The following is a 25,580-nucleotide window of genomic DNA, read 5'->3' on the forward strand; positions in this document are numbered from 1 at the left end:
TCAGTTAGTCTCGTATGATGAAAGCAGTGCTGCATCCACTGGCTCCATGCAGGATGGACAGGTAAAGGATCTCATCAACCAGTCATCTATACAGTCCAGGTGGTAGATGTGCATGCATGGCAGAAATCGAATAGGGTCCCCATACACAAAGTCCATCATACAAATGACACATCTGGGGAAACAAGAAATAGTTACGGTGATGGTAGCACTGGAAATGAAAAGCAATGCAATATCTATCAGATACGACCGTCTCAAACAAACTTCTGTTATTATTGACAGATATGGCAAGATTTCTCTGTTACATCAGTGCTGGCTCCACCCAGCACTGGATTTCTTGGTGTTTTCTTCATACTACAAGCCCCTGACTGCAGCATTAGCAGGAAGCCTGCAGCCAGGGCTGGGGCAGCTCAGCATCCTGCACAGAACTAGAAACAGGAGATGGGAGTCATGAAGTTGAGAAAGCAGCAGCATGGAGTTATTTTCCCATAAAGGGAAGAAGAAAATAAAAGGGCATAAGTTACACATATGAGGGAAAATACATTTTGTAGCAGAAAAACAAAGGATAGAACAAAGAGGCTTCTGCATGGAAGAAAGCTGCGTCAAATTACACTTCCTGAAAGAAAGGCAAACAGAAGGACCAGATGAGGTTTGCCATGGGATGTAGCACAGACCAGTGGACACCCACAGCAGCTCTGTAAGGTCTGTGGAACTTACTCTCTGATCTTCTTCTCGGAGCCATCTCTTCCAGGATCATAGACTCCCTTCGGTAGGTGCTGGATAAGGCCTATCCTCTGCGCTATTCGGATTTGCTCTTCCTCTGTCAGCTGTGTTGCCAGCCGGGTCTGGCTGGGGGTTGGGTGATACACAGGAACAGGGACTTGCTCCTAAAATTAAAATAGTTCATTTTTTTTTTTTTTTTAAAGGCTTTCCTAGTATTTCCTAGCACAACACAGGCAGCATATTTAACTTTTCCTTTCTCAGTCCTACAAATGTTTCAGTGATTTCCCACTCCTCCTTTGCAAATTCGTGGCTGAAATTATATACAGGATGGGTTTGTGAGTGACACCACAGCCCTGCTTCAGGACACACTGCTGGTGTTCAATAAGTTTGGTTAATTTCCTCAGGGCTCAGGCTCTGTTTCACAAAGTCACAGTTCCCTTCCAATGTAGCTGCCTTTTAATGGTTCCTGTGACCTGTGCACTGCTGGGATAGGGACAGCCAGCAGCTGAGGGTGACCTGTCATACAGCAGCACCCATGGCGTGGCTCTGACCTGCATGCCAGGGAGATAAAGCTTCACTCCCCTCCCTAACACCGCACCTCTGAGCTGCATGCATCAGCCAGGGCAGGGCCCTGTCCTGTTCTGATGTTGCAAGCACCACAAGCTGCCCCTGACTTTATGTTTTCATGGCTTTGCTGTACTTCTGTGGATTACACTAGCTGGGGGGGGGACAAGAGTGAGTGCTCCTCCATTTCTCACAGAGAAAGGAATGCTACTTGGCTCTCAGAGGCAGGGCCAGGGGAGGGTGCAGGTGTTTAATACAGCAATACAGCTCCCTTGGTAAAGTCCTGACAGCAAGGGGTTACAGAAACATAAAGAAACGCAGATACTGGAGGAAGAAAAAAGATTGAGGAACTCAAAATGTCTGAAAGTAGCATGACGAGGAACTGCCAGTGAACAGCTCCACCAGCACAACAACCCATCTGAGCACAACATCACTGTGTAAGAAACTACAGCTAAATGAGATCCTGCTGCAAACTGAGCCCTTTGCATTTTGGACAGCTCTTGAGACAATCCTTCAGTCACAAGCCCCAAGCTGACAGCTTCAGGTGGGTTTGGGACAGTAAGCACAACCTTGAGCACTGAAGGCCAAACAAGGCCAAAAAGTCTCTCCCCTTTTCCAGCTGCAAAACAGCACCTGCTCCTACCAACCCTCCGAGGCCATTCCCCTGAGAACTCCCTCTTATTTTAGGGCCAGCGGTGTCTTCATCCCCTCCACACTCCACAGCACAGTGCCATCCCAACATGGCAGCTCCCAGCCCGTCTCAGCTCCCTCTCAGAACAGATCCATGGCCCTGTGCCATGGCCCCCATTAGGGCAGGGGACACAGGATGCTGTGTTGGCCACATTAGATGTTGCAGTGGCTGAGAACGGTGCTGCCTCTCTGCACAGGAACACGAAAAACCAGGGGGCAATGGCTGCCAGGCTGCTGTGACAACACATAAATCGTGTTACTGTAAATAAAAACGAGTGGCTGTTCCATTCCCCGATCCCTGACACGCTGTCTGATGGCACTTTAATCTCTCCTCCAACTGCTATTAAAAGCCTGCCCAGCCCGAGCCAGAGCCCGCTGTGTGGAACCACGCCAGTGAAATGGAAGAACACGGCCACGCACAGTGCAAGGGTCAGACCTTGGGGAGCATCCACAGTGACCATCCCAGAGCCACCCACTCCACAGTGGAAGCTTTTATCTACCATGGAAAATATTTCTGCAACTGGAATTACAAAATACTGAATTTGTAGCCAAAGTCTGTGTTCTTTATCATTGGATAAAGATGCCAGGCGTTTCAAACTAAGACGAAATTTCATGCTAACTATTCTTCCATACAAATTTTTACACACACACACATATATATATATATATATATATATATATATATGCATACAGCCAAACCAAACAGTCAAACTCCCATATTAGTGTCAGCCAGCAAAACGAAAACTGCTCACTGGCACTCAGTTTGCTTTCATCAGTTATCCTTCCTTCCCCTGGAACACAGGAGCAGTGCTGCAGTCCCCGCATGGCCCAGCACAGCACAGGAGCAGCACAGCTCTCCCTGGCTCTGCACACACACATCCTGCATTCCTATCGCCAGCCCTGCAGGAACAGCACCAATTCAGACTCCAGCTGTACAGTGGGGTTTGTGTCTTCATGTCATCCTCAATTCTCCTCTACTGAGGGAAGACAGGGGGAAAATACACAGGGCACCCAGAGGTCAGCATTTTTTACTTCTAGTGTAAAATAAACATTTTCACACATTGCTGGAAGCCCAGACACAGTTTCTGCACATGGATTCCCAGGCACGCTTGAGGTTCTGTCTAGAAAAAGGTCTCATTAAGCACAGCTTTTTGTTGGAGGTTTTCTCATCAATGCAACTTACCCTGGTTACTTATGCTGCTGTAAAACTGCTGCTATTTTGTTTTACCGCATTTCCATCTTGTTCCTGCAAGTGTAATGAATTTGTAATTCTCTGAAAGCAGGTCAGTGGTAGATCAGAAACTCTTAATCCCTGGATAAAGATTATTTTAAGATCCCTGCACGCTGCATATCAGCAGTATGTTATCAGGGCTTTTGTTTGTTTGTTGCTTTTAATAATTGCACCAGCATGCACAGATTATCCTTTCGAGAAGGTCAGAGGTGAGACGAACAATTCTGACATCCAGCAGCTCCACAACTCAACCCTCACTGCTGCCTTCAGCCCCCACCTTCCACCCCTGACCTCCATGCTGGGGTTCTGATTCTACCCGATTCTTTTTTGATTCTATCTGGTTCTTTTTCTCCCCTGACCAACGCTCTCGCTGCTGATTTGCACCTAAACATCACCAGCACATCTGTGTGCATTCAGTCCAACAGAAGAGACAAAATTCCCCCTACCTATGTTTATCCCAACTTGTCTTCTGCTTTTTTCTCTTTTTCTCTCTTTTTTTTTTTTTTCTAACAGTCTTCAAATACCAGCAGCACAGCACTTACACTCCTTGTGGTCGCTGCCTACTCAGTTAATACAAATAAACTGTTCAAACTGAACAGCCCAGTCGTTCCCACAGCTCCCTTCTGCAGCCCCTCCAACGCAGCCCTGTCTGTCCTGCACTGCACTGTCTGGGGCTACAGGGTGGTTCACATCCAGCTGCACTGAGGCCACACCTGCCTCCCCGCTGCCTTTACAGCACCGCCATCACACACAGCTTCAGCCTTCCAGCTTCCCACCCCCAAGGAACCCTGACAGAGACAACTTCAGCTCACAGCTGTGAAGTCAGGAGGTGAGAAAAAAGATCTCGCTTTTTCTGCTTCTTGCAAAATCCCCACTGAATTGTATGAAATGTTCTCCTCTCGCTACTTTATTGCTCATAAGGAACTAACTGGGATAATGGTCCAGAGGTCTTTTCTGGAAATGCCATTCTGACCGGGATGAAAAGACTCGAGCTCCATCCGTATGTTAATACCTGTTCTGAAATAATATCCTCCCCCAAGACATATTACTGTAAAACCACTTGCCATTATAATGTGCATTATACTGCAACTACAGCTTACTTTAATAATTCTTAGAATATTAGGAGCAGACTGCCAAATATAAAAACCTTTTTCTGCTGTACAGGAGAGAACAGTTCATTTATAAAGCTGAATACCAGTTGCCATAAAACATCGCATAATGAAATCGTTACCCAACCTTTTATATTCCTGCTTCCAGGTAGCCAGGCAGTATAAATAACTGCAATAGCTGAGCGCTTAGGCTAAACAGTTCTTTTTAAAGAAAAATTCCCATCTCACCTCTCCCGTTTGAAAGAGGCAGCAGGGACTGACAGCTGGGCTGGGCACACGCACACAATGAGAGCCATCAAGATCGGGTTTGCCCAACAGACTCAGGGTGAACTGGATGCACGCTGCCTTCCCAGACAGAGAAGAGCTGCTCCAGGGACGTGGTTTCACACTTTTTACATGTGCTGTCAACGCAGAAGACCATAGGCTGCCACTGTCCAGCCCTGCTGATGGCACCTGCTGCGCCACAGAGACAGCTGGCTGGAGATCTCATTGCCCACCAAAGCATCTGAAACACTGAAGGTTATCAAGAAGAAGTGGTAGGAGAAAAGTAGTAATTAAAAAGCAGTAATTAATCCCTGGAAGCATAATCTCCTGACACAATCAGGTAATTTTTACATTGCCAGACTGCAGAGCAGGCTCCTCTGGCTCCAGGGCCACATCCCTGGGCGCATTCCCACTAAGCACGTCTTTGGTCACCAGCTCCCTGCTGGATTTAGCCACCCCTGTTCCTCCCTCCACCAATCCCATCAAATTTCAGGGGGTGAATTCCTGCAGAAAAGCAGTACTTGCACATTCCTGTCAGTCCCAGAGCACACAACCCCCACCTTCAGCCAGAGCCCTCCAACAGCTCCACTTGGGGCACCAAGAGACAACAGAGTCCTCACCCCACAGCTCCCGGCTTGTTTATTTTAAAAGGTTATTTTTATATGTGGAGGGAAAATATCCACAAATAGTTTACAGAGATCCACACATTTCTGTCAAGCTGAGGCAGAGAGCAGAACCAGGAAGGAGAGCTGCCCCAGACATTACTTAGGGGCACGCAGAGTGCTGCACCCCAAGGATGACGAAGCAGAGCAGGCAGCTGGGGATGGAGCAGCCCCTGCTGCAGCTGGTGCCAGCAGAACCACATGTACACAGATCATCCTCACCCATATGCAAACAGCAACATCTGCACTGCTGGCACAGATCCTCTCCTCCTCGCACCAAGTGGTTATCTCTGCAGAAAGCCCCTCTCAGGCCTGGCAAGCAGAGGCGGCTGTTACAGCAGCATGATTGTATATACACAGCACTTCGAGCAAGATGGCTGCTGGGAGAACGAGGAGCAGATCTCACAACAAATGACATTTTGGGCAGAAAAAAAACTAGAACTGAGAAACTGAGTCCTAGAGAGCAGGGGAAGAGGCTGAAGACAAAGGTCGCGGTGAGGCTGCCTCTGCCTGAAGGGTCCAAAGCAAACCTGCTGCATCCTACTCACCCACTGCCAGTGAGCAAGAGGCAAAAATAAAGGTTAGCCAAAAAGCTGGAAAACAACTAATCCAGTTAAAGGTTTCTTTGAAGGCTGCATTCAAGCACGAGATGGGGGAAACATAGCAGAGCTGCAAGGGAGGGGCTGACAGAACACTAACCCACAGGAATCCTTCGCACTTCCTGCAGACGCCTATTTACGTTCTGGAAAGGGTAAGGCATCAATCATTGCAATTGTTTCTAGTGTAAACCAAAGCGATCAAGGCTAAAAGCAGCAGGGCTGATCACTGCATGCTCTCCTGATGCCAGGCCGGGGTGCAGCACAGCACAGAGGCTCTGTCCCAGCACACCTGTCAGCCTCCAGACGCCGTGTCCCATGCACTGCCCGCAGCACTGGGAGGCTCCGACAAAAGCCCCAAGCTCGCACACCTGCTTCTGTGGGCCAGGCCGAGCACCAGTAGCCCCTGCTCACCTCCCAGAAGCACGGGGGGATGAGGGTGACCCAAGGTGATCTAACACAGCGCTGCCTCTGAAATACCAGTCCTGCCATCTCCTTTACAGTGGCTCCCATCGTCGGCAGTGCAGGCACTGTTCTGACCCACCTCCTCAAAAGCAAACACTTATCACTGACTGCAGACACTGCAGTGCCTGGAAAAGCTGGGAACCAGCACTCCCCTCTCAGGGCTTTCAGACAATCCCAAAATATTGACCCTGAACACTTAAGAAATAGCAAGAATGCTAAAATGTATCTTTTGGCAATTGGTTACCTCTGCTTGAAGGAGATTCTAAGAACTCAGCCATTCTCAGTATACTTCAGGAACAAGGCAGCAAAGTAACAGCAGTCAGTTCTAATTAGCTAAGAGGAATAGCAACGGGAAAGGGCCAAAATAGCAAACATGAAAATACACGTGCACCAAAGACATGAGCAATCCATCAGGGGAGGACAGCTGAAGTATAAATATGTACAGGCTGTGCTTCCACGTGTAAATCTGAGACATGTCTATGTATATTTCAGTGTGCATTACAAGAGCTGGTCTGGCCTATTAGCAACACAATAACACAGAGCAGGAAACTATCGCTCATTCCAATGCAGAAGTAGGAATGGACTTCAGAAGTGTATAGTGGGCATGACATCAAAGGATTGGTGATGTCAAGTGAAGAGTGATCTCATCTGTAAGATGATCAGGGCATGTGTTATCTGGGCAGTGGTATGGCAACCCTATTCCCAAGGCACACAGGGCCACCCAGAACGCAGCTTAATGGCCTCATCCAAAACAAGTTTTAACGGATATCCACAAACAGCATCAGATCCAAGTCCTCATACAGCAAGCTCCTAAAGCAGGGCAGACACAGATACAGCAGGTAGAACTGGAACAATATCACCCAAGTATGGTCTTCTGGGAGGTGTTACTTTAGCCTATGGCAAGAGGTAACACAGGTAATGAAAACAGATCAACGTCAGCTATCTCAGATGATCTGCCTTTTTATAAATAGTATGTTTCCTACCTCCCCACGTAAGAAAAAAGGGCAACACATGAGAATGCTTTTGGCAGAGCCTGCCAGAGACATTCCCTGACCAGAGGAGCAGGCCAAGAGCACTTCAGCCAAGCTGCGCTGACCTGCAATGGTTGGGAGCAAGGGCTTCTCCAGACAAGGCAAGCAGAACAGAAGTGGTGGAGACATTTCCATCAGGCCCTGCAGCATTGAGTCCAAGATGGTGGGATACCATCCACAGCCTACAGCAAGAGGAGAACAAACCAATGGTTCTGCTACAGCACAGAGACACAACTGGTGTGTGGCACCTGCTTTGAGTCATGCCAGCCAGCACAGCAACCCATGACAGCAGAGTTTGTTCCAAAACTCAGGAACCTGCAATACACTTCACCTGACCATAGCCTTGTACTCAATCTGAAATATTTTAATTACATTTTTAACAAAATCATCTTCAATTACGAGTGCTCGCTCAAGCAGGAAGCTGCCACACCTTGGCTGTTTGATGGCACACTCAGATCTGCAGCCATTTTTATTTCCTTAATTGCATCTGAATTTCAACAGAGCATTAGAAATACAAAGTGTTTCAGTCTAATACAAAGCGTGTGCCCCTGAGATCAACGCATACGACTCAAAACCTGAGCCAAGGCCACAAATAGGGACTTACAGAGGGACCCAGCAGCCTTCCGAGGCCAATAATAGCACACAGTCATGCTAGGTTTGGCAACAGCTTAACCATAGGGCTTTCCCCAGCATGTTTCTCCATCAGCTTGTTGCAAAGCCACAGATATGTGAAGGACACACCACACCTGCCATGCACTGGGGTCAGTGCAGTAGGAGCCTCCCTGAACAGCTGTCCCTTGTGTCACCATAGCATGCCAGCCTGGAGATGTGTCCCCATCATCACCCTGCCATCACCCACCTCCCTCCTACCCAGCCTCGGGCAGCCAGCAAGGCACATCTGCTGCTTCTCCAGCACTCTGAGCTGCAGCGCAAAGGGTTTGGATCAGGCAGCACTGCCAGCACCACTGCTGCATACCAAGGATTTTCGTCAGCGATGCCCATGCGCAGTCCGGAGCATCGCACTGTGAGGAGGCTGTCACCTCTCCCAAGTGCACTCCCACGTCACACTTCTGCGAGAAAGAACACGCACAAAAAAGGCGATCTGGCTATTCGTTTATTGCCATTTGATAATAACATTAATTATTTCAGCTATGAGTTAATAAGCAGCAGGAGTGAATGGCCAGAGGCACTGCTTCCGGCTATCAGCTCATCTCTGCTGTCATTTATCAATCTGAGGGGAATGTCTCAGGCATCAATGATTATTGCTACATCTGTTGTTTCTTCGCTTGGGTTATTTTAAAGTAGTACACCATCTAAAGGCAAGGAATGACTGGACAAAAACTAAGCTGTCTTAAAGCTTTATGAAGCTGCTCCCCTTCCCAATGCAGTATTAGCAGCCAACACAAGGGCAACGTTTCTATTTTCTTCCAGCTCAGTCTTGTCCTCACAAGCAGTGACTCTGCATTTTTAGCTCGCAGGGCACGAATCCAAGCGTGATCTCATCCAACTGTCAAACCACTTCTAACAGAAAAAACGCCTGTGCCAAGAACAGGTAGAAAAATCATAAATAGCTCTCTCAGGACTCAGTTATACAAGCAAAGTACTTCCAGAACATATTTTTCCTACTTATTTTCAAGTCTGCAATGCACAGAGGCAGTCAATGAACACGGGGCCATCCCCAGCCTGTCACCAGAAAACACACCTTCTTACAGTTGCATACAAAATGCCTTCAGTCACTGGAGCAGCCAGGCTGCTCTGCGTACGTTCTATTGCACAAATGAATAAGCTATGATGTCCTTCAGCAACCATACAGGCAACCTCTTCTCTAAGCAACATTTTGAGTCTGTTATTTCTTTACATGCTCTTCTTTAGATCTCACCCATGTTTGTTTCACACAGTAAAAGCACCGCTGAAGACTGGAGGCCATGGTGTCTTGCTGTCAATCCAGGCTGCCCTTAGTCAGCCCGCTGCCCTGCTTACACATGCTTTCACGGAAAGCAGCCACAGCCTTACTTACAGTAAGACCAGCTACCTGGAGGAAATCTTGAGGCCTTACAGCAACAGCACACTGATGGAACTAGGCACACCACACGCCATTGCACCACCACTGCAATCAGAGATGTGCTGCTCGATGCAGGCAGCTCCTGCACCCAAACACTTGCATTTGACCCACTGACATGCTTGCTCACATGAACACGACTGGAAGGCACCACAGGACCCTGGGAGACGTGCAGGCAGCAGGCCATGGACTTCAGTGCAAGCGAGGTGTGTGCTGAAAGGCCCTTCTGAGCCAGAAAGCTGTGTAAGAGGAAGGCTTTGAATACAGAGAGGTCATTTGGCTGAATACAGGCTGCCGGGCAGGAAGACAAAGGCCTATCTTACCCTGAAACACCCGCATGTGAACAGCTGCAAAACTGGAAATACCCAACACGGCCTGAGCTCATCCCTGTGCTACGACGGTCTCTTCATGAGACAGAAAGTGCACCAGAACATCTAAGCTGGTGCTAAACACAAAGCCACCCCAGGGCTGGGGCTAAGAATGAAATCCCACTGCAATCCCACCCGGCCACGTGCTGAGGCACAGCTCTCGTGCAGGTGATGCACTCAGTGCTTTTGGTGTGGACACACACAGCATGGGACATTATGCCACCAACACTCCTTCAAAGTATTATGAAGATGTAAGGAAATGCTTCCACTCATCTTATTCTCCTGCCCTAATGTTTGGGATGTCTGCTACAAGCCACTGGATCACTAAGGGAAATGTTGCCAGGCACAAACAAGCTCCAGTCATGTCGAAATACCAACAGGGAGTAACACTGAGCTACAGATGGAAAGCTTTCAGACAATAAGACCAGAGGTACTCCATTTGTTATGTCAAAAACAAACAAACAACACAGCCACAGCCAAACAGCAATCCAGAAAGCCTTGGGAGTTCTCTAGGTCTAATTCATGGCATTTGGCCTAGCATACACCTTGTTACTCAGGAGTCATTACAGCGTGGCTACAGGTAAGTGGTAATAGCTAGAGAGCCTTAAAGAGAAGGAGAAAAGAAAAAAAAAAACAAAACAGATGGGAAACTTTTTGCTGGGATTCCAACTGTAGGAGCAGAAACACTGCTGCTCAGTTACTGCAGAAATATTTTAGTTATCTTTCTACGTTATTTAAGCTTATTTGCTAGGCTGTACTCTGTCAGCAGAGCTTTCATGAAGTATTTGCAACCACAAATCCCTTTTCAGCATTACCACAGAACTTGGGAGACCATGGCTGATTTAATTATGAGCTGTTCCAACAAACCCCAGCAAAGCTGGAACCTTACTAGAGGAGTGTGTCTGAGCACTCCTCCATCCCACCGGGCTGGGTGCACTGACACCAAGGAGGAAGAAAGCTGTTGCTGTATTTGTTCTTGTGGATTTAAATACAGTAACAAAAAGATAGGTACCAATTTCAGTAGCAATTTTGTTCTCAGCTTACTGGATAGCTTCCAAAAGGACACCTATCCTAAAAGCATCTCTTGGAGAGAGGACAGTTGCATCATAAAGTAACCTAGGTGGACTGCTTCCCTGGGGACATCACAGATTTCCCAAGTCATCCCTCAGCTAATAGGCAAGGTAATAAAGTCAGTCTGAATTCTTGTCTTCACCTGGGATACCTCTTTTCCTACAGGCAAATTTCCACTGCAGTAAAGACACAAAGTCACTGCAGCTTCTGTTCTTCCACTTGCTTTGCATCAGGCAGCAGCAGAAGAAACAAAATGGTCACCTGGGAAGTGGGCAGCTCCAGAACTTACCTGGGGGCAGAAAAGAGCTTGGCTCAGCTGGACCTGTGTGCTCTGGTAGGAAGGAGCCCGATGGCTTCAAATGAGATCTGCTGAAAGCCACACAGGAATTGCCTATGTGGCACTTTCAGACTGGTATATTTGCTTAAAGAAACTATCACTGCTCAGGTGAGGCTTTGCACAGAAATTAGCCTTGAAATACCACACAAGTTTGGTCCTGGCTTTGTCAGTAGGGGTTCACACAGTGCTGTGCTCCTGGTCAGGTCCAGAACAGTATAACCCAGTTTACTCAAGTGAGAGAAGGTCACAGCTATGAGAATGAGCAGAGGTGGATTGCTTTGTGGATCCCTGAGCTGCACGTTCTGCAAGTTTTACCTGAACGTTTCTATTACTTCCACTATCAGTCAAAATTCACTGCAAGATGCTGAGCAATCAGGCAATGATTCCTCCATCACTTAAAACATGCCTGGTTTCTATTCTTTTTTAAGTTTCAGTGACCATGGATCAGACAAGATTCAGTTTTTTAGGAAAACTGAGTTTCTTGAATATTATGCCCACTGACAAGCAAAATAAAAATAGAAGCTTTAGCCTAGAAAAACAAAGGCTGAAAGGTATTTAAGATTGATCTCTAAATAAATCAGGAGGGTAAACATTGGGAAAGGAAAAACAAGATCTACTGGGTACAAGAATAACAAGTGCAAGTTGGCCATAAATATCTAGATGTGAAATAGCTTCTTGAGATTTAGCTCCCTGCTGATAAGACTCTCTTTAGGAGAGGTAAGGGCAGAACTTGACCAGCTTCTTGTAAGCATTGCATAGAATAACATGTACAACATAAAATCCATAAAATAACATCCTACAGCACATATAACATGCATATTGCAGAAAATAACTTCACTGATCACACACAGAGCTATTCATACTTACTAATATGCAAATTCTAATATTGTACCAAAAAGGTCTGCTATCCAAGTTAATATAAGCTATGATGTAGTGTAATGACTAACAGCAATGCTTGTATCTAACCCGATGCAATCTAAACAAAATAGAGAAGGTGGTGCTCATTAAATCTGAGCCTCATTTTGTTGAAGTGATAATAAATGCCTGCAGACACTGTCAGGTGCAATTCTACCTGGACGTTTAAGATGCTAACAAAAGAAAAGCTTCAAGAATGAGCAGTTTTTTAATAAAATCATTCTGTGCTACTAGTTCTGGCAATCAAGACAACTGCTGAGAAAAGCCTTTGGTTTTCTAATCTGGTTATAGAGTGTGTTCCAGTGCCCACTGAATTAGCCTGTTCCACAGCCACTGCTACCTTTGGTTCACCACTGTGCTCTGACAATTTCTTACTGCACCCAACCCAGCTATAAAGCTTACACAGGTTGGGTAGGCTCATGTTCAGCACACAGCTGGAGCTCAAGAGCTCTTCTTCCTCCCCTTCTCCCAAGGACAGGACAGGACATAAAACAGCAACAGACCTGGTCTCATCCCTGCTGGTTTCCTGATAGCCCAACAGTGGAAACCACCTGAAGCAGAAGCACCAAGTTTTTTGCTCAGACCCTGCAGGACAGTTTGCAGGTAGAGGCAGGAGAAAGGTGGGGCTGAGAACAGACCTGTAGGAAGCCCGTCCTTCTGGCAGTACAGTCACTGAAGTCCTACCACACGTGGCAACCTCCAGCTTTACAGACCTGCTTTGCTGCTTGCACTGCACCAGCAGCTGCCTGGGGAGAACTTGGCCCATGACACAAGTGAACAAATACACATTATTATTTATTATTATGCTCCACACTGACACGCAGGCACCTTGCTGCTGCAACACAGTAAGCATTCTACTTCTAGGATTTAAAATATATATATATAATATATATAGCTATCTTACTTTGGTTTGGTGCATTACTTAAGTCTTTCTAAGAGACAGGGTGATAACTATTGGTCTAATGTAAATAGTTGCATTTCAGCTGGACAGAATGTATTACTGTATTCAAACTGAAAGCTGGCCAGCATATTTTATAAAAGAAAGCAAGGAAAGCAGCAGTGGGCTCCATTGAAAGACAACTCATAGCTCTGCAAGGTGGTGCTTGCAGCTGGGGAAGGCTGGCTGTGGCTTGGGGGCCTTTCCTGCAGGTCAAGCCAAAAATTGCTCTTGGCCTGACTTAGCTCTAGGATTCAACAAACTGATGTGGCTACATTAGCTTCTACCTTGGTATAATTATATAATTTCTTAATTCTAAACATTTTAGACATCAGGGAGCTTGTTGCATTAGAAGCCACATACCCCGGCAGTCCTCACACACACACACACAAAGGTAATCAAACTCTTAACAGTACAGACAAAGCTTGCCAAGTTATATTCAGACTTTGGAAACAATCCACACAGTAATAACTGGAAGGCTTGTGTGTGGAAGGAGGCACTGCAGCACCCCGCAATGCACATGAATGATGTTACTGTAATCATTCGTGTCCCATGGGAGAGCAGCTTGCTGCACAGCATGGGCCGGCTGTGAAAGTCCTCACTGATTCCTGTACTTAAAACATGCCCATAACTGCTGGGTAACATCAGCAAAGTTGCTTTAAAAAAAAAAAAGGACAGGAAAGCACCTAAACTTTAGCAGTCATGGTAGATGAATGTTTTTTATTAAGTGGGATGGGTTTTTTGTTTTGTTTTTAAACAGGAAGATCACAATTAAGAAAAACAGAATCAAGGCTTTGCTTACATCGGACATTTGTCCTGAAGTAGCTTGACTCCTTCACGGTAATCACTGCCCCTCTATCATTACAAATGGCAAACTGAGGCTGCACTTCACATTCAGACCATTCCCCAGTGCACTCACTTTCCAAACCAGCAGCAAGCCTTCACCCTATGCATACTCCAGGATGCAGTTAAGTCCAAGCACATTCTTAATTGCACTATGGAGAAGCCAAAAATGCTGTAACACTTTGTGGAAACAGCACACATCTAATAGCTGGCACCTTCAGACCTTTCCAGAGATGTCAGAAAGAAAAATTGAATATATGGATTGCACAGAGTACAGATAAATCCAATCTCCTACAGGAAGTCAGTTCGGTTCACTAAGCTGACAGGAAGAAAGTAAGAGAGCGAACCTGTTTTGGATGCATTAATGGTGTGAGCTGACGCACGGAGGGATCAGATAAGCACCAAAGCCACCACAAAGAGCGTGGAGTGCACGGCTGCAAATGGAAAACGGGGGAAAAGCAAAACTAGCCATTCTGGCATCAGCAAATAGCGAGGTCAGGCTTCTTGGTGTCAGAATCGTGGCAGCACACGAAGAGGTTCACAAGGCAATGTGTATTTTAGCTTGGTTTCAACCTGTGGTATCCTGAGTATAGGAGATAGCCTCCAAGTCTTTTCCTTGGCCTCAGCTGCATCTGCTCCCCAGTGCAGCCTGTCAAAGACATTATTTTTAAGTTGTGGAACAGAATCCTGTATTAAATCCAGTTAAATGAACACAGATTCTCATTTCCCCCACATGCACAACGTGTAGCGCACTAACACAGGGGCACGGATGGTTTCAATTGGCATCTGTTCCTGGTGTAGCTAAGGCCCCAGGACAGGAGCATTCGGTTTCATCAGCAGCACTTTCCCAAGAGCCACAGAAATACCCCTCTGTCCTTAGAAACACTGCAGAAGTCCAAACAGCTCCAGATACTGACACACTGAATCAGGCTAACTCCTCTATACTAAGATAATGTCTTATCCTGACAAAAGGATGGGTGAATTCCCTTCTGCCTGCAGTTCTCTGGCTGCTTGACTAGTTATTCTGAAATGGAAGCATTTGTCTGATCCCTCAACACCAACAATCTGTTTGGTAGCACGTGTTACACGGCTGTTACTACCACTTTCCCAGTTTTCACTTCTTATATAAAACTACCGCAGCTGCAGCCCAAGTACTTAGGGGAATCTCCAAGAAGAAGGGCAGTGGAGAAGCAGGCACCGAGCCCCACACACTCTGAGTCCACTGCAGAACTCTTGCCAGCATACACACTTGATCCAACCCTCGTTTTAATGAAGAGTTAATTAGTCATTATTCATTCGCAGCACACTAAGATGACACAGAGCTGAAAGAGACAGCAAACTACTACAGCTGGCAGTCTGAAAGCCCTCCCTACCTTCACTACAGCATATTCTGGACAGCAATGCACCCATAAGCTGTATTTCACAGACCAAAATGAAAGGAAAGATAACATGCCCCAACTTCCTGCCTCGGCATAGAACTACAGCTCTGTTCTCCCCAGTTCACCAGATCCAACTAGGTGACAACTTCAGCCACATCAAGAGACTTCAGGAGAAGCTACACATAGGGTGAGGTGAGCTCTTCCCCAGGAAGCACCAAACCAGGGTCGCCTTGCTTCTTCTGGGAGGGAGGAATAGCAAGCTACTCTACAAACAAAGGAAAGATTACTGTTTATAGAGGAAAGCCAAGATCACTTGGAGCATGAAATTGTATTTGCGTGCAAGTGGATACTATTTTTTTCTTTCCTAAAAGATCCTACAGAAGAATTTTGCAGAATAAAACTAATTATACATTTACTACAGTGCCAACCCCACCTCCTGGAAATCAATAAAGCCACTATATACAAAAGGAATGGCGCTCTTCAGCAAACATTTTCCGTAGGTTAGCTGCACAGTAACGCAAGCAAACACAACCTGAATGCTTACAAATTCCAGACAGTTTGTCTAAACGCAGACATAATGAAAACATCTTTTTCTGCACCTCGGTTTCGGTCCTTGCAGATGACTGGCTGGGAGAATTCTATAAATAGCAGAGCTCCACATCAGTTACCATATGAATCCGTTCCAAGGGATTCATTCTCACAGCACTACCTGCAGTCAGGGCGGAGCTGCAGGCCCTGGGTGCAAGAGGTAAAGGCCATTAACCTAAAAATGAATTCATATTGTTAAGCATTTTCGCTTCAGATTTAAAAGTTGCGTTGTTTCCTTCCACAGACAACATACTTCCAAGAATGTCACCCTCCACACCACAATCCACAGCCACTGTAAGGTCCTAAAATAAAGACAGTGTCACATAGCTTCATGAAGCAGACACTAAAAGCAATGGCTTAGTCATATCTCATCAGCTAAACTGAAGACAGATGGATGCAACTGCAATACAAATCATAATACCTGAACAGAACACAACCAAGAGAAATTCCAAAGCAACAGAAATGAGCAACAGCGAGCACTATTAACAAGCAAAAAATAAAGTCTGCAAGTGTTAAGATGTTAATTTTTGTCTCTACTAAATTTGAATTTACAGCATTTGTTTGCCAGTCAGTCTTTTATGAAGTTTCCACCGAATACAGCAGTTAACTGCTTTCTGTTAGGCAACATTACAGAACGAACCAGTTTAGCAGTTCGGAAGGTCTGTAGTCCAGCAATTCTTACAGTTGTTTCTTCAAAACCTGGGAGCAATCACTGCTCTCTCTCTGAAATTCAAATGGAAGGAATTTATTCAGGCAAAATAAATATTGGTCTTCGCCTATACTGCAATGTTATACCGTGTCTGAATTACAATTTCAACAACCGTGTTCATAAAGCACTGCGATTAATGTTCAGCACAGAACAAACTCCGTATCTGGGTTTAATTACAGTGATGAATAAGCCAGACAGAGGCATCGTCCCAGAGCAGTCATGCATTATACTGTCCTGTAGATACCGAAATAATGGAATCTGATGCACTTTGATCTCTTAGATACATCTCCTGCAGCTGTAAAAGAGGGCAAGAGCAGCCAGCCTCATCCAATTCTGCAACATGCGCGCGCTGACTCAGAAGAGATTTGTCTCCCAAACTACTTATGGGAATAAATAAAGCCAGATAAATACTGCTCTGTTTCCTTAGGGCTAGAGTCTGTATACAAATCATTGGGAGTCACATAAAGCAATAGTGGTGAGTGCCGTGGGGAAATTGTATAGTCGGACAGTAGCTCAGTAGGTGCTGGATGGATTCCCTATGCAGATATGTCTGAGTTATAATCTAGTTGGCCATTTCTTTTTAAATTAGTTTTGCCATATCAAAAGTTAGAACATGGGATTCTGTGAAACTGGAAATATCTGACAAAAATCAGCAGTTTAATTGAGGCTGCAGGACAACTGATTCCCTGCCTTTGTCCAAAACAGCACCAAATGTTTGGTTGGGGTTGTTTGTTGTTTTTTGGGTTTTTTTGCATACACTGGATGTTTGTGCAGCTTCATTACATTTTATTAGTCATAAAACAGGCATTTCCTTGATGCTCCTAAGACTTGTCTTTGCAGTCCAAATTCTAATGGCACATGGGCTTAGTCTGAAAAACTCAGCCAGCTGAGATTCATCTTTGAGGACAAGGCAATCTCTGCATGGTTATTTGGCCTTTGAGTTCAAGGAACAAAGTACAGCAACTGCTGCTGAGCTGTGCCTCCACACATACCCACTGCTCCAGGTGGGGAAAAAGTAAGAAGGTCACAAAGGCCGCTCTGGTGACCAAAGAAACACAATCCCAGGAAACAAGACTCAGTGCCACAAGGATAGCAGCCCACGCATTCATTGCTGCACGCTGGGACTACAAGAACTGATTTTCCTGAGTCACAGTTTCTCCCATTCCTCCCCCAGTTTCAGTCCTCCCCCAGGCAGCACAGGTCTACATCACCTCGAGACCAAGCCAGTGGCTGAACACAGGCAGGATGTGAATGCTCACCAATCAAACCAGCCTTCAGTATGGTTCCATATGTGCATGTGTGTGAGGCAGGGAGCGTGTGCGAGATTTCTGACGGCTCAGCAGAAACATCCAGTGCAATAAACCAGCTGGTTGTGATTTGGCTGACGCAAGTGTGGTTGAAAGGAAAGCTCTTTCATCTTCTCCTCCAGTTGCTGCATGCATCTGCTGTTTGCCCATGCTGCTGCTCAGGGACCGTGGCCACCAGCATTCTAACTTTCTTTTTCGTTGTTGAGAAACGGCGCAGCCAACAGGGATTCCTACAGAGGGCTGGTAAATAAAACAACCACTCTCTACAACTCCGTGGTCTCTTGGAAATTGTTTCATTAGCTCATAGGAAAGTCACAGTTGGTTTGCTTTAGTCCATTCCACAAACCATTATCTCTTCAGAACACAAAACTAGCTTATTTTCCGTGGTTCTAAAACTCAACTCCAGATGTACAGTTAGTACCATCAGTACCAGTAACATGCACCAATGAATCAGATGCACATCCAGGAACCTTCCATGATACAAGGTGGCCCCGGGTTTGGGGAGGGCCGGATGGTCTGTTAGGATTGGCTTGCCTCAAAGAACACTAGCTCCCCAGATAATGAAGATTCATTATCCTGATTAGGCAAGATTTCTTATTACCGTCTCCACTGCCTCTTCATTTCTCCTAATTGAGCATCTGGAAGCATCTGCTCTGCCAAACAAATCCTAAATTATCAGATTCCACAACAGATTTTAAGAGATATCTCGTCTTAAACTGATCTTCTGATAAAGCTCCCTCTCCACAGCAGATAATTTGTTGCAAATTCCTGCAGAGGTTCATTTTGTAACGGCAGAATACCATTTTATTAAAATCAAATTATTGCAGAACACTTTACAAACATGAATTAATTTACTAAGCATGTCTGCACTAAAGATAAGCTTTATTACTCCTCATTTTACAGACGAGGAAACCAAAGCACAGAGCAGTTATGCGATTTGCCAAAAGTTACAAGCTAAACGTCAGACTGAACAAACTAAGAACAACCACAGCTTATGCCAGGCTGCTCAAGTGACTTATGTTTTTATTATCCCAAGTCTCTGTTTCAGCCAGCAGGAAGCTGCACGCCAGCTCCAGCAGTGCCCACCATGGGGCTGTGTGGGAACTAGCTCTGCCGGGCCGTGTTGCTGCTGCAGGCAGCCAGAAGGCTGGCAGAACGATACAGCAGATAGCATCATCCAAGAACACGTATCTACCTGCATATCTCACTGATGAGACTTCCATGGCATCTCGGCAATTTTTTCATGCAATCTCAACCTCAACTGGAGCTTGTTTTGCCTTTTATAGTCAAAAAATGGCTAGCTTTCTTTCACAACATCCCTAAAAACCTGCTCATTTTGAAATTTTTTGGTCTCTTAGGAACACTTTCATTAGCTCAGAGAAAAGTCACGGCTGATTTGCTTTAGTCAGTTCCACAGACCATTAACTCCTCAAAACATAAATAGGTTTCTGTGCACATCTGTGGGGTGGCAACAGTAAGGCTGAGCACAAAGGCTGGAAGATACAAGTCTGTCACAAGCAAGCAGCGTTATTTTTATCTTCTTGACCTTATATTCCACAACCTGTTTAACTAGAGATGTTGAAAGGGTCAATGCCAGTGTACATTAAACCAAGCTTCCTTCCTTTATTGAAGGGATGAAGAGTGTCACAGCAGACAGCGACAGACCTGGCGTAAAACCTCAGTATAACTTTGCCATTTCTTGGAGAAATGCATGCAGTGGATCAACCAGGATTCTGTCAAATGAGCTTATGAACTCCCTCTCTACTTTTCAAAACGCCTATTGCAAAACCTTTTGGTCAAAATGGGACAGGTCTTCACCCATTGCTGACTCAACAGCAAGGAATTCCAATATTCAGCCAAAATTCATAAAGAACAACTTATAACAGGGTAACTTCAATATTATGCCATAGAAGTTACCTACCTTTAAGACACTATCTGATATCCTTTATCTACAGGCTCCTCTTCCTTCCCCTCCTTCCAGCAGCTTTTTTCACCAACAAGGTGAAGCCAGCACCAACCAGCCAGCCTGATGCCACAACCAACATGCATTAAGACAGCAAATACAGGTGCACTTTTTTTTTTTAAAGTAACTATTACCTATAAAGCAATTTACATATGGCACCCCAGAAAACTTCACTTCCTCTTCTTGCTGAAGCTGATCACCACCCGTGCGCATGGTGCCAGAAGGCCCCACACAAACAGACACTCTTGCCTGCAGCCCTTTCCCAGTTCCATCACAAAGAGGAGCAGTGAGGTGAAGCACTATTTCAGTTCAGATCCACAAATGCAACTGCAATTCATGCATGCCTCCAGCACAACATGAAGGACAAGACCTGCATGTGCAATTGTTAATACACTCATTTCTCTTACATAGAATGGCTATAGTTGGTTTGGGCCTTGGTTTTGCTCTTCCCATGGCTCACAGCACTCAGCGTGCAGCATCTTTCTCACTGCAACTTTCCTCCTCTTACACTGTCCCAACATACCCCAACAGTTCTGGCTTCACACAGCCACACGGAGAGCAGAACGTTACGCCGCTGGGATTGCTCTCACAAAATATATGCCATCACTGATGACAAATAGCTCATTTGTGGCCCAAGAGAATTTTGCACACGTTTCTGTGAATAGGTGCAATTGCTATAGCAGAATGAATTGGGATTGCAACATTTAGCCATATCAATTACCATACCTTTGAGAGGACAGCATCAGAACACCTGTGTATTAGTTAAGTCATAACATAAGTCATGACAAGGCAATCATAAAAACTTTGTGGTCTGTTGAGCAAAATACACCCAACACACACATACACAGTGGCAAGTCTCACACAAATGCAGCAGACTATATCAAGGACAGCCACTGACTGTTCAAACAGAGGACTTTCTCACGTAAGGAACACTCCACCAAGGCTGCAGGACCGGCAGGGCACTGCACAGAGATCCAGGCACAGGCAGAAGGAAGCCCAGCAGCACAGACAGATCAGGACGAGAGCACCGTGAACACCAACGATGCCCACAGAGCAGGCTGGAGGAGGCCATTGCTGCAACTTCAATTTAAAAGAAGCCACAAGATATCCCAAATCGCATTTTCAAAACCTGCTGCTGCCAACAGCTTTTGCAAGTTTATGGGCACACTGCGCTGTCTTCAGCTCATGTCTGTGATCTCTCACCTCATTTTGTGCCTGCTACCTAATCAAGCAACTACCCAGGTCGGAAGGTTTTAAATGCTGCCTTCAAATAAAAAACAAAATTAAAAAAAAAAATATATATATATATATATATCTCCACTGAAATACTGTATCAGGGCCCTGAAGACAAACAGGGTGGTACAGAGCACCAGAGCTGGCTTCAGGTCTTCCCAGATAAAGGAAGAACATATTTCACCAGCCTGTCCTCCACATCAACATTTCAAACGTGCTTCTCTGAGCACAGGGTCGATGCTGAGAACAGGCGCTTGTCACACTTGTAGCTTACTTGTTCAGCAAGCGTTGTATGTCTTTTTAAAAAGATCTCAGCATGTATTGTTCACAGCACTACCTTTAAGAAACCCAAGAAGAAAAGATGGATTCCAGACTTCACTGAATAAAATTCAAAGTTTGGTAAATTCAGAAATTATTTTCTGCAGCTGTTAAGGAATTACTGAAGAAGAGAAATACGAGACAAGGGCTGAGAGGAGTGGCACATCTGTTCTGCAAAATAACATCGTTGCAAAGAATTACTAGAGGCAAGAGAAACTGGGTAAAAACAGAGTTCTGCAGACAAAGCAGCAGAAGGCATATCGCCAACAGATGGCAAAGTAGTCAAAGGTGGAACAGAAAAACGAGCCTGAAAGTACACTCAATTTTGAGGACTTCAGGAGAAAAAAAACACTAACTCTTTCCTAAGCAGATTCACTAGTTACTAATGGAGTTGCATGTGCTCGGCACTTGGAAAAACAGTTGTAATTTCAGGAGTCTAAAATGGAGGCAGCCAAAACCAGCATGCCTACGAAAATGCTGGTCAACTGTCAGTACAACTTCCTTCCCCACACACAAACACACGCTTTTCTCTGTGTTTTAATTATGTCCCATGTTAGCCCTTAAGCTTGATGCACTGGAAAACAGCTGCTGTTTTAACGGACCACTTTTTCATGAGTTTGGATAGCTGTTTAAGCTATCCCATGTAGCTTACAGCACATTGACAAGGGGCAGGTATATGCAGAGCCTCTGAAGGGAAGGTATATTCCTCATTATTCCATGTGTCTGTACTGACAATCCAATTTTCAGTTCAACTTTTAGAAGCAGGGAATTTTATACAGCAGGTTCAGTACCACTCACTGATAAAAAGGAAATTGGCATGCAACAATAAAGAGATTATTGGGTGCATATTTTGCAGTTACAAGTGAACACCTTAAAAATGATTACTTAACTAGATTCCCATATGGACACCCACAGCACAAGCATGCCAAAACACAGAAAGTATTTTGAACATCAAGATAGCACAGATGTTAGCTCAAAGAGACACGCAAGACCTTATCTACAAGGCTGCACCTAGCCCAGCAAGCTTCCTTTGCTCTGCTTGTTTGCATACCTTGCGAGAGCGGCTCAGGAAGTTTGCACATCGTTGCTGCAAACCCAAAGGAAGCAAACCCAAATGTGGCCATTTTATGGCTGAGGTTCCAGCAGCTCGATTTGAAGTTGTTAATCACCCACAGCTCCTCGTGCACAGCGCTAGGTGCCACAAACAAGTTATCATATCAAACTTATTTCATCCTCTTCCTTGCTTTCCATCCTCTGCAGGTCTGCGTGTTCTCACACACGCTAATTCTCATTCAAACATTTTGGAAAGTATTTATCACGCATAAGGACAAAAATCCTATGTTTCCCTTTCTAACAGTGAATCTGAGCTGTGATCTGGAACTTAAAATGAGACCATGACATCCTGCTGCCACTACAGCAATAATGGAGCTCCAGGAGCTCCCCAATTCAGTGCTTGACTTGCACATCTTTTGGCCCTAAAACAATTCAAAGTTACAAACCCCTTCAACCTCAAAGCATGTGAACTGTGAAATACTGCACAGTATGAAGGTGAAGGTCTTTTGTCATCACAAACCACTGCACTTTTTGACTATGTGACACAGAACACCCCTTACAGTGAGTGTGTGGGAACTGCTGAGATCAGCGCATGGGGTTTGGGACAGCTGAATGCCTGCATGCACACCACCACACACTGGGGAGTTTTGCTATGAACTCACATGGTAACAAGTGTCTGCAAGTTTGCTTATTTTACTGTCTACTGTGTTCTCAGTCAACCATTCACACTTACATACAAGAAGTTCTTCGTTTAGAATTTTTAAAAAAAGCACGAGCAACTGAGGAAGAGTACTTATCCACCACTGAAGTCGACAGGAGAAGGCCTGCACAGTGCGATTTCTCAACTCCTGCAAGAGCCAACAGGTTGTTTTCCACGGCAAAAAAAACAACAAGCAACCAAAGTCTTCCCAGAAAGCACAGCTGTGAATACAGCCACCAGCACAGACAGTAATAAGTATGTTACAGCAAGAACACAGTGCATTCCCAAACAATTGGGACACACAGTTGTCCCAAAGAAAGGACAATTAGGATTGGCTTAGAACATCACCTTTCGAAAACCTTGACACCAAGCATTTTCATTTAATGGACTTGTGCAGACTCTGCTAAGAAGTCAGAAAAAAAAAAATAATAACCCATCTTAGGAAATGTGTTCTGTCATTAAGTACTGACACAAAGCGAGCAGCTCTGCACAGCCCAGCAGTCCCAGCATGGTTCCACTGCACCACCAAAGACTGCTGTGCCTGTGTCTCCTCGTGAACAATCCAGGGACCTCCTGTCACAGCTGGTGTTTCTCTGATTGTTGAGTATCACAGGTTACGCGTCTACCCTGCTAAATACTTTCTGCAGTTTTGTTAATTGTACATTAAGGTCTGCAACTCCTGCATGACACCCTCCCTAAGGAGCGCTCAGGCCACCCCGCAGGATTTATCTGAGCCTGTCATTGTCACAGATCCCTTCAGACAGGGCTCATGTCCTGCTCAGAGCCACGTACGTTTCCTCTTCGGGGATGGAGACGAAGCAGGGGACAAACGCAGGCCTGAGTTCCGTGCCCTCCTTTCCGGGGCCACCACAGCGCAGAGCTCAGGACTGGGCCGTGCCGGGACCCCACGGCTGCGAGGACGTGACAGAGCACCCGGCGTTTTTCCCCAGCCCGTCATCAGACGTAAATTTACATATCCCCTGCAGACAGAAGACCAAACAGCCCTTCCTGGAACCCCACGCAGCTGAAAGAAACAGCATCTCCGGCAGCACAAAAGTTACTCCGGTTCAGCCGCTGCCGGAGCGCCGCAGACAAAGCCGGGCATCGCCGAGCGCGCGGCCTCCGGAGCACCGAGAGCGGCACAGACAGTGATGTCACCGCGCGACGACAACAAAGGAAGAGGCACGGCTGGAAACTCGGCGCCTTCCCCTTCTGTTTTCAACCCAAATCCGGAGACGACCGCGGCGGCTCCGACCCCGGAGCGGACCCTGACCCCCCTCCGCCGTCTCCGGCTTCGTATCCCCCACGGTCCGCGCGGCCCCGCGCCGAGACTGGGGAAACAAAGCGGCGCTCCTCGCGCCGCGGCCGGGACCCTCCGCTCGGTGCCCCGCGGGGCCGGACGCAGCGCAGCGCTCCGGGGGGCTCCTCCGGGCTCCTTCCCGCCCCCCGGCCGGGCCGCTCTCCGTCCCCGTCCCCTCGGGCTCCGCCGCGTCGCTCCCCGCCCCCTCCCGTACCTGATATGGCGGCGGCGGCTCCTGATCCGGCTCGGCCCCGTCCCCGTAGCTGGCCCGGTCCGACTGGGACTCGTGGAGCAGCGAGATGTCATCCGAGGTGGGGGACTTGAGGCAGTTCCCCATTTTCCTCCCCCCCGAAGAGCGGAACGTCCCCTCCGCCTCCTCCCCTCCTCACGACGGAGGGCTCCGCACCCTCAGCCGCCGCGCAGCGCGCAGCCCGCAGCCGCCCCGCCGGGGAGGCTCATGCCAGCCAGCCCGGCCCTAAGCGGCTTAGCGGCAGCGCGGCCGCCTCCTCGCGCCGCCCGCTCTCCGCCCCGAGCCGTAGGGCGGCGGGACCGGGCTGGGCTCGGCTCCCGCCCAGGAGCGGTGGAGCTGCGGGGCTCAGGTGGGGTCCGCCCGCCCCGCGGCAGCCCGGCACCGTTCCGCTTCCCGGTCACCGGCTTTCTGCGCACTGGGCTTTGTCGCGCAGGCCGCCCCGGCTCCTCCTCTCACTCCGCCCCGCCGGGATCGCGCACGCAGGGCCCGGCGGCACCGCGCTCGGCGGACGGGAGCCTTGCCCGCCCCGGCGCGCTGAGGCGAGGCCGGCGGCCTCCGGCCCCGAAGTGAGCGGCCGTGTGCCCCGCGGCCCCGCCCCGCGGCTGTTGGTGTGCAGGATGGGCCCGGCGTCTGACCCCGGGGGCGGAGCTGTGCCGGAGGCCGAAGTTCTTGCCCCGCGCTGGGCCCCGGCTGCCGCTCGGGGTAGAGGCCCGGCAGAGCCTGCTTTGTGCTCGGAGGCCGGGAGGAGCTGTGCGCGGAGACTGCGCGGAGACGGCGGCGGGCGCTGCTCGTGCCGCTGTGCGCTCCCGAAGGCCTTCGAGGTGATGAAAGTTACAGCAAATACATCGTTTATTTAACGGGGTATTCACGTTCTCCATTAAGAAATTAAGCTTTCAAAATGAAGTATAGCTGTATGTA

The 25,580-nt window shown here is 47.1% G+C and overlaps 1 protein-coding gene across 1 annotated transcript; it reads right to left on the minus strand.

The window, feature by feature from the left end:
• Positions 1-24,749, minus strand: RNF11 (ring finger protein 11; the record flags this gene model as incomplete). Its single annotated transcript, XM_079535541.1, has 3 exons — positions 1-172; positions 715-884; positions 24,627-24,749. The coding sequence occupies 3 exons, from the start codon at positions 24,747-24,749 to the stop codon at positions 1-3; spliced, it is 465 nt and encodes a 154-aa protein (XP_079391667.1).
• Between the last annotated feature and the right edge of the window lie 831 nt (positions 24,750-25,580).

This window comes from Tetrao urogallus, assembly GCF_951394365.1.
Source record: "Tetrao urogallus genome assembly, chromosome: 5".
Classification (NCBI taxonomy): Eukaryota; Metazoa; Chordata; class Aves; order Galliformes; family Phasianidae; genus Tetrao; species Tetrao urogallus.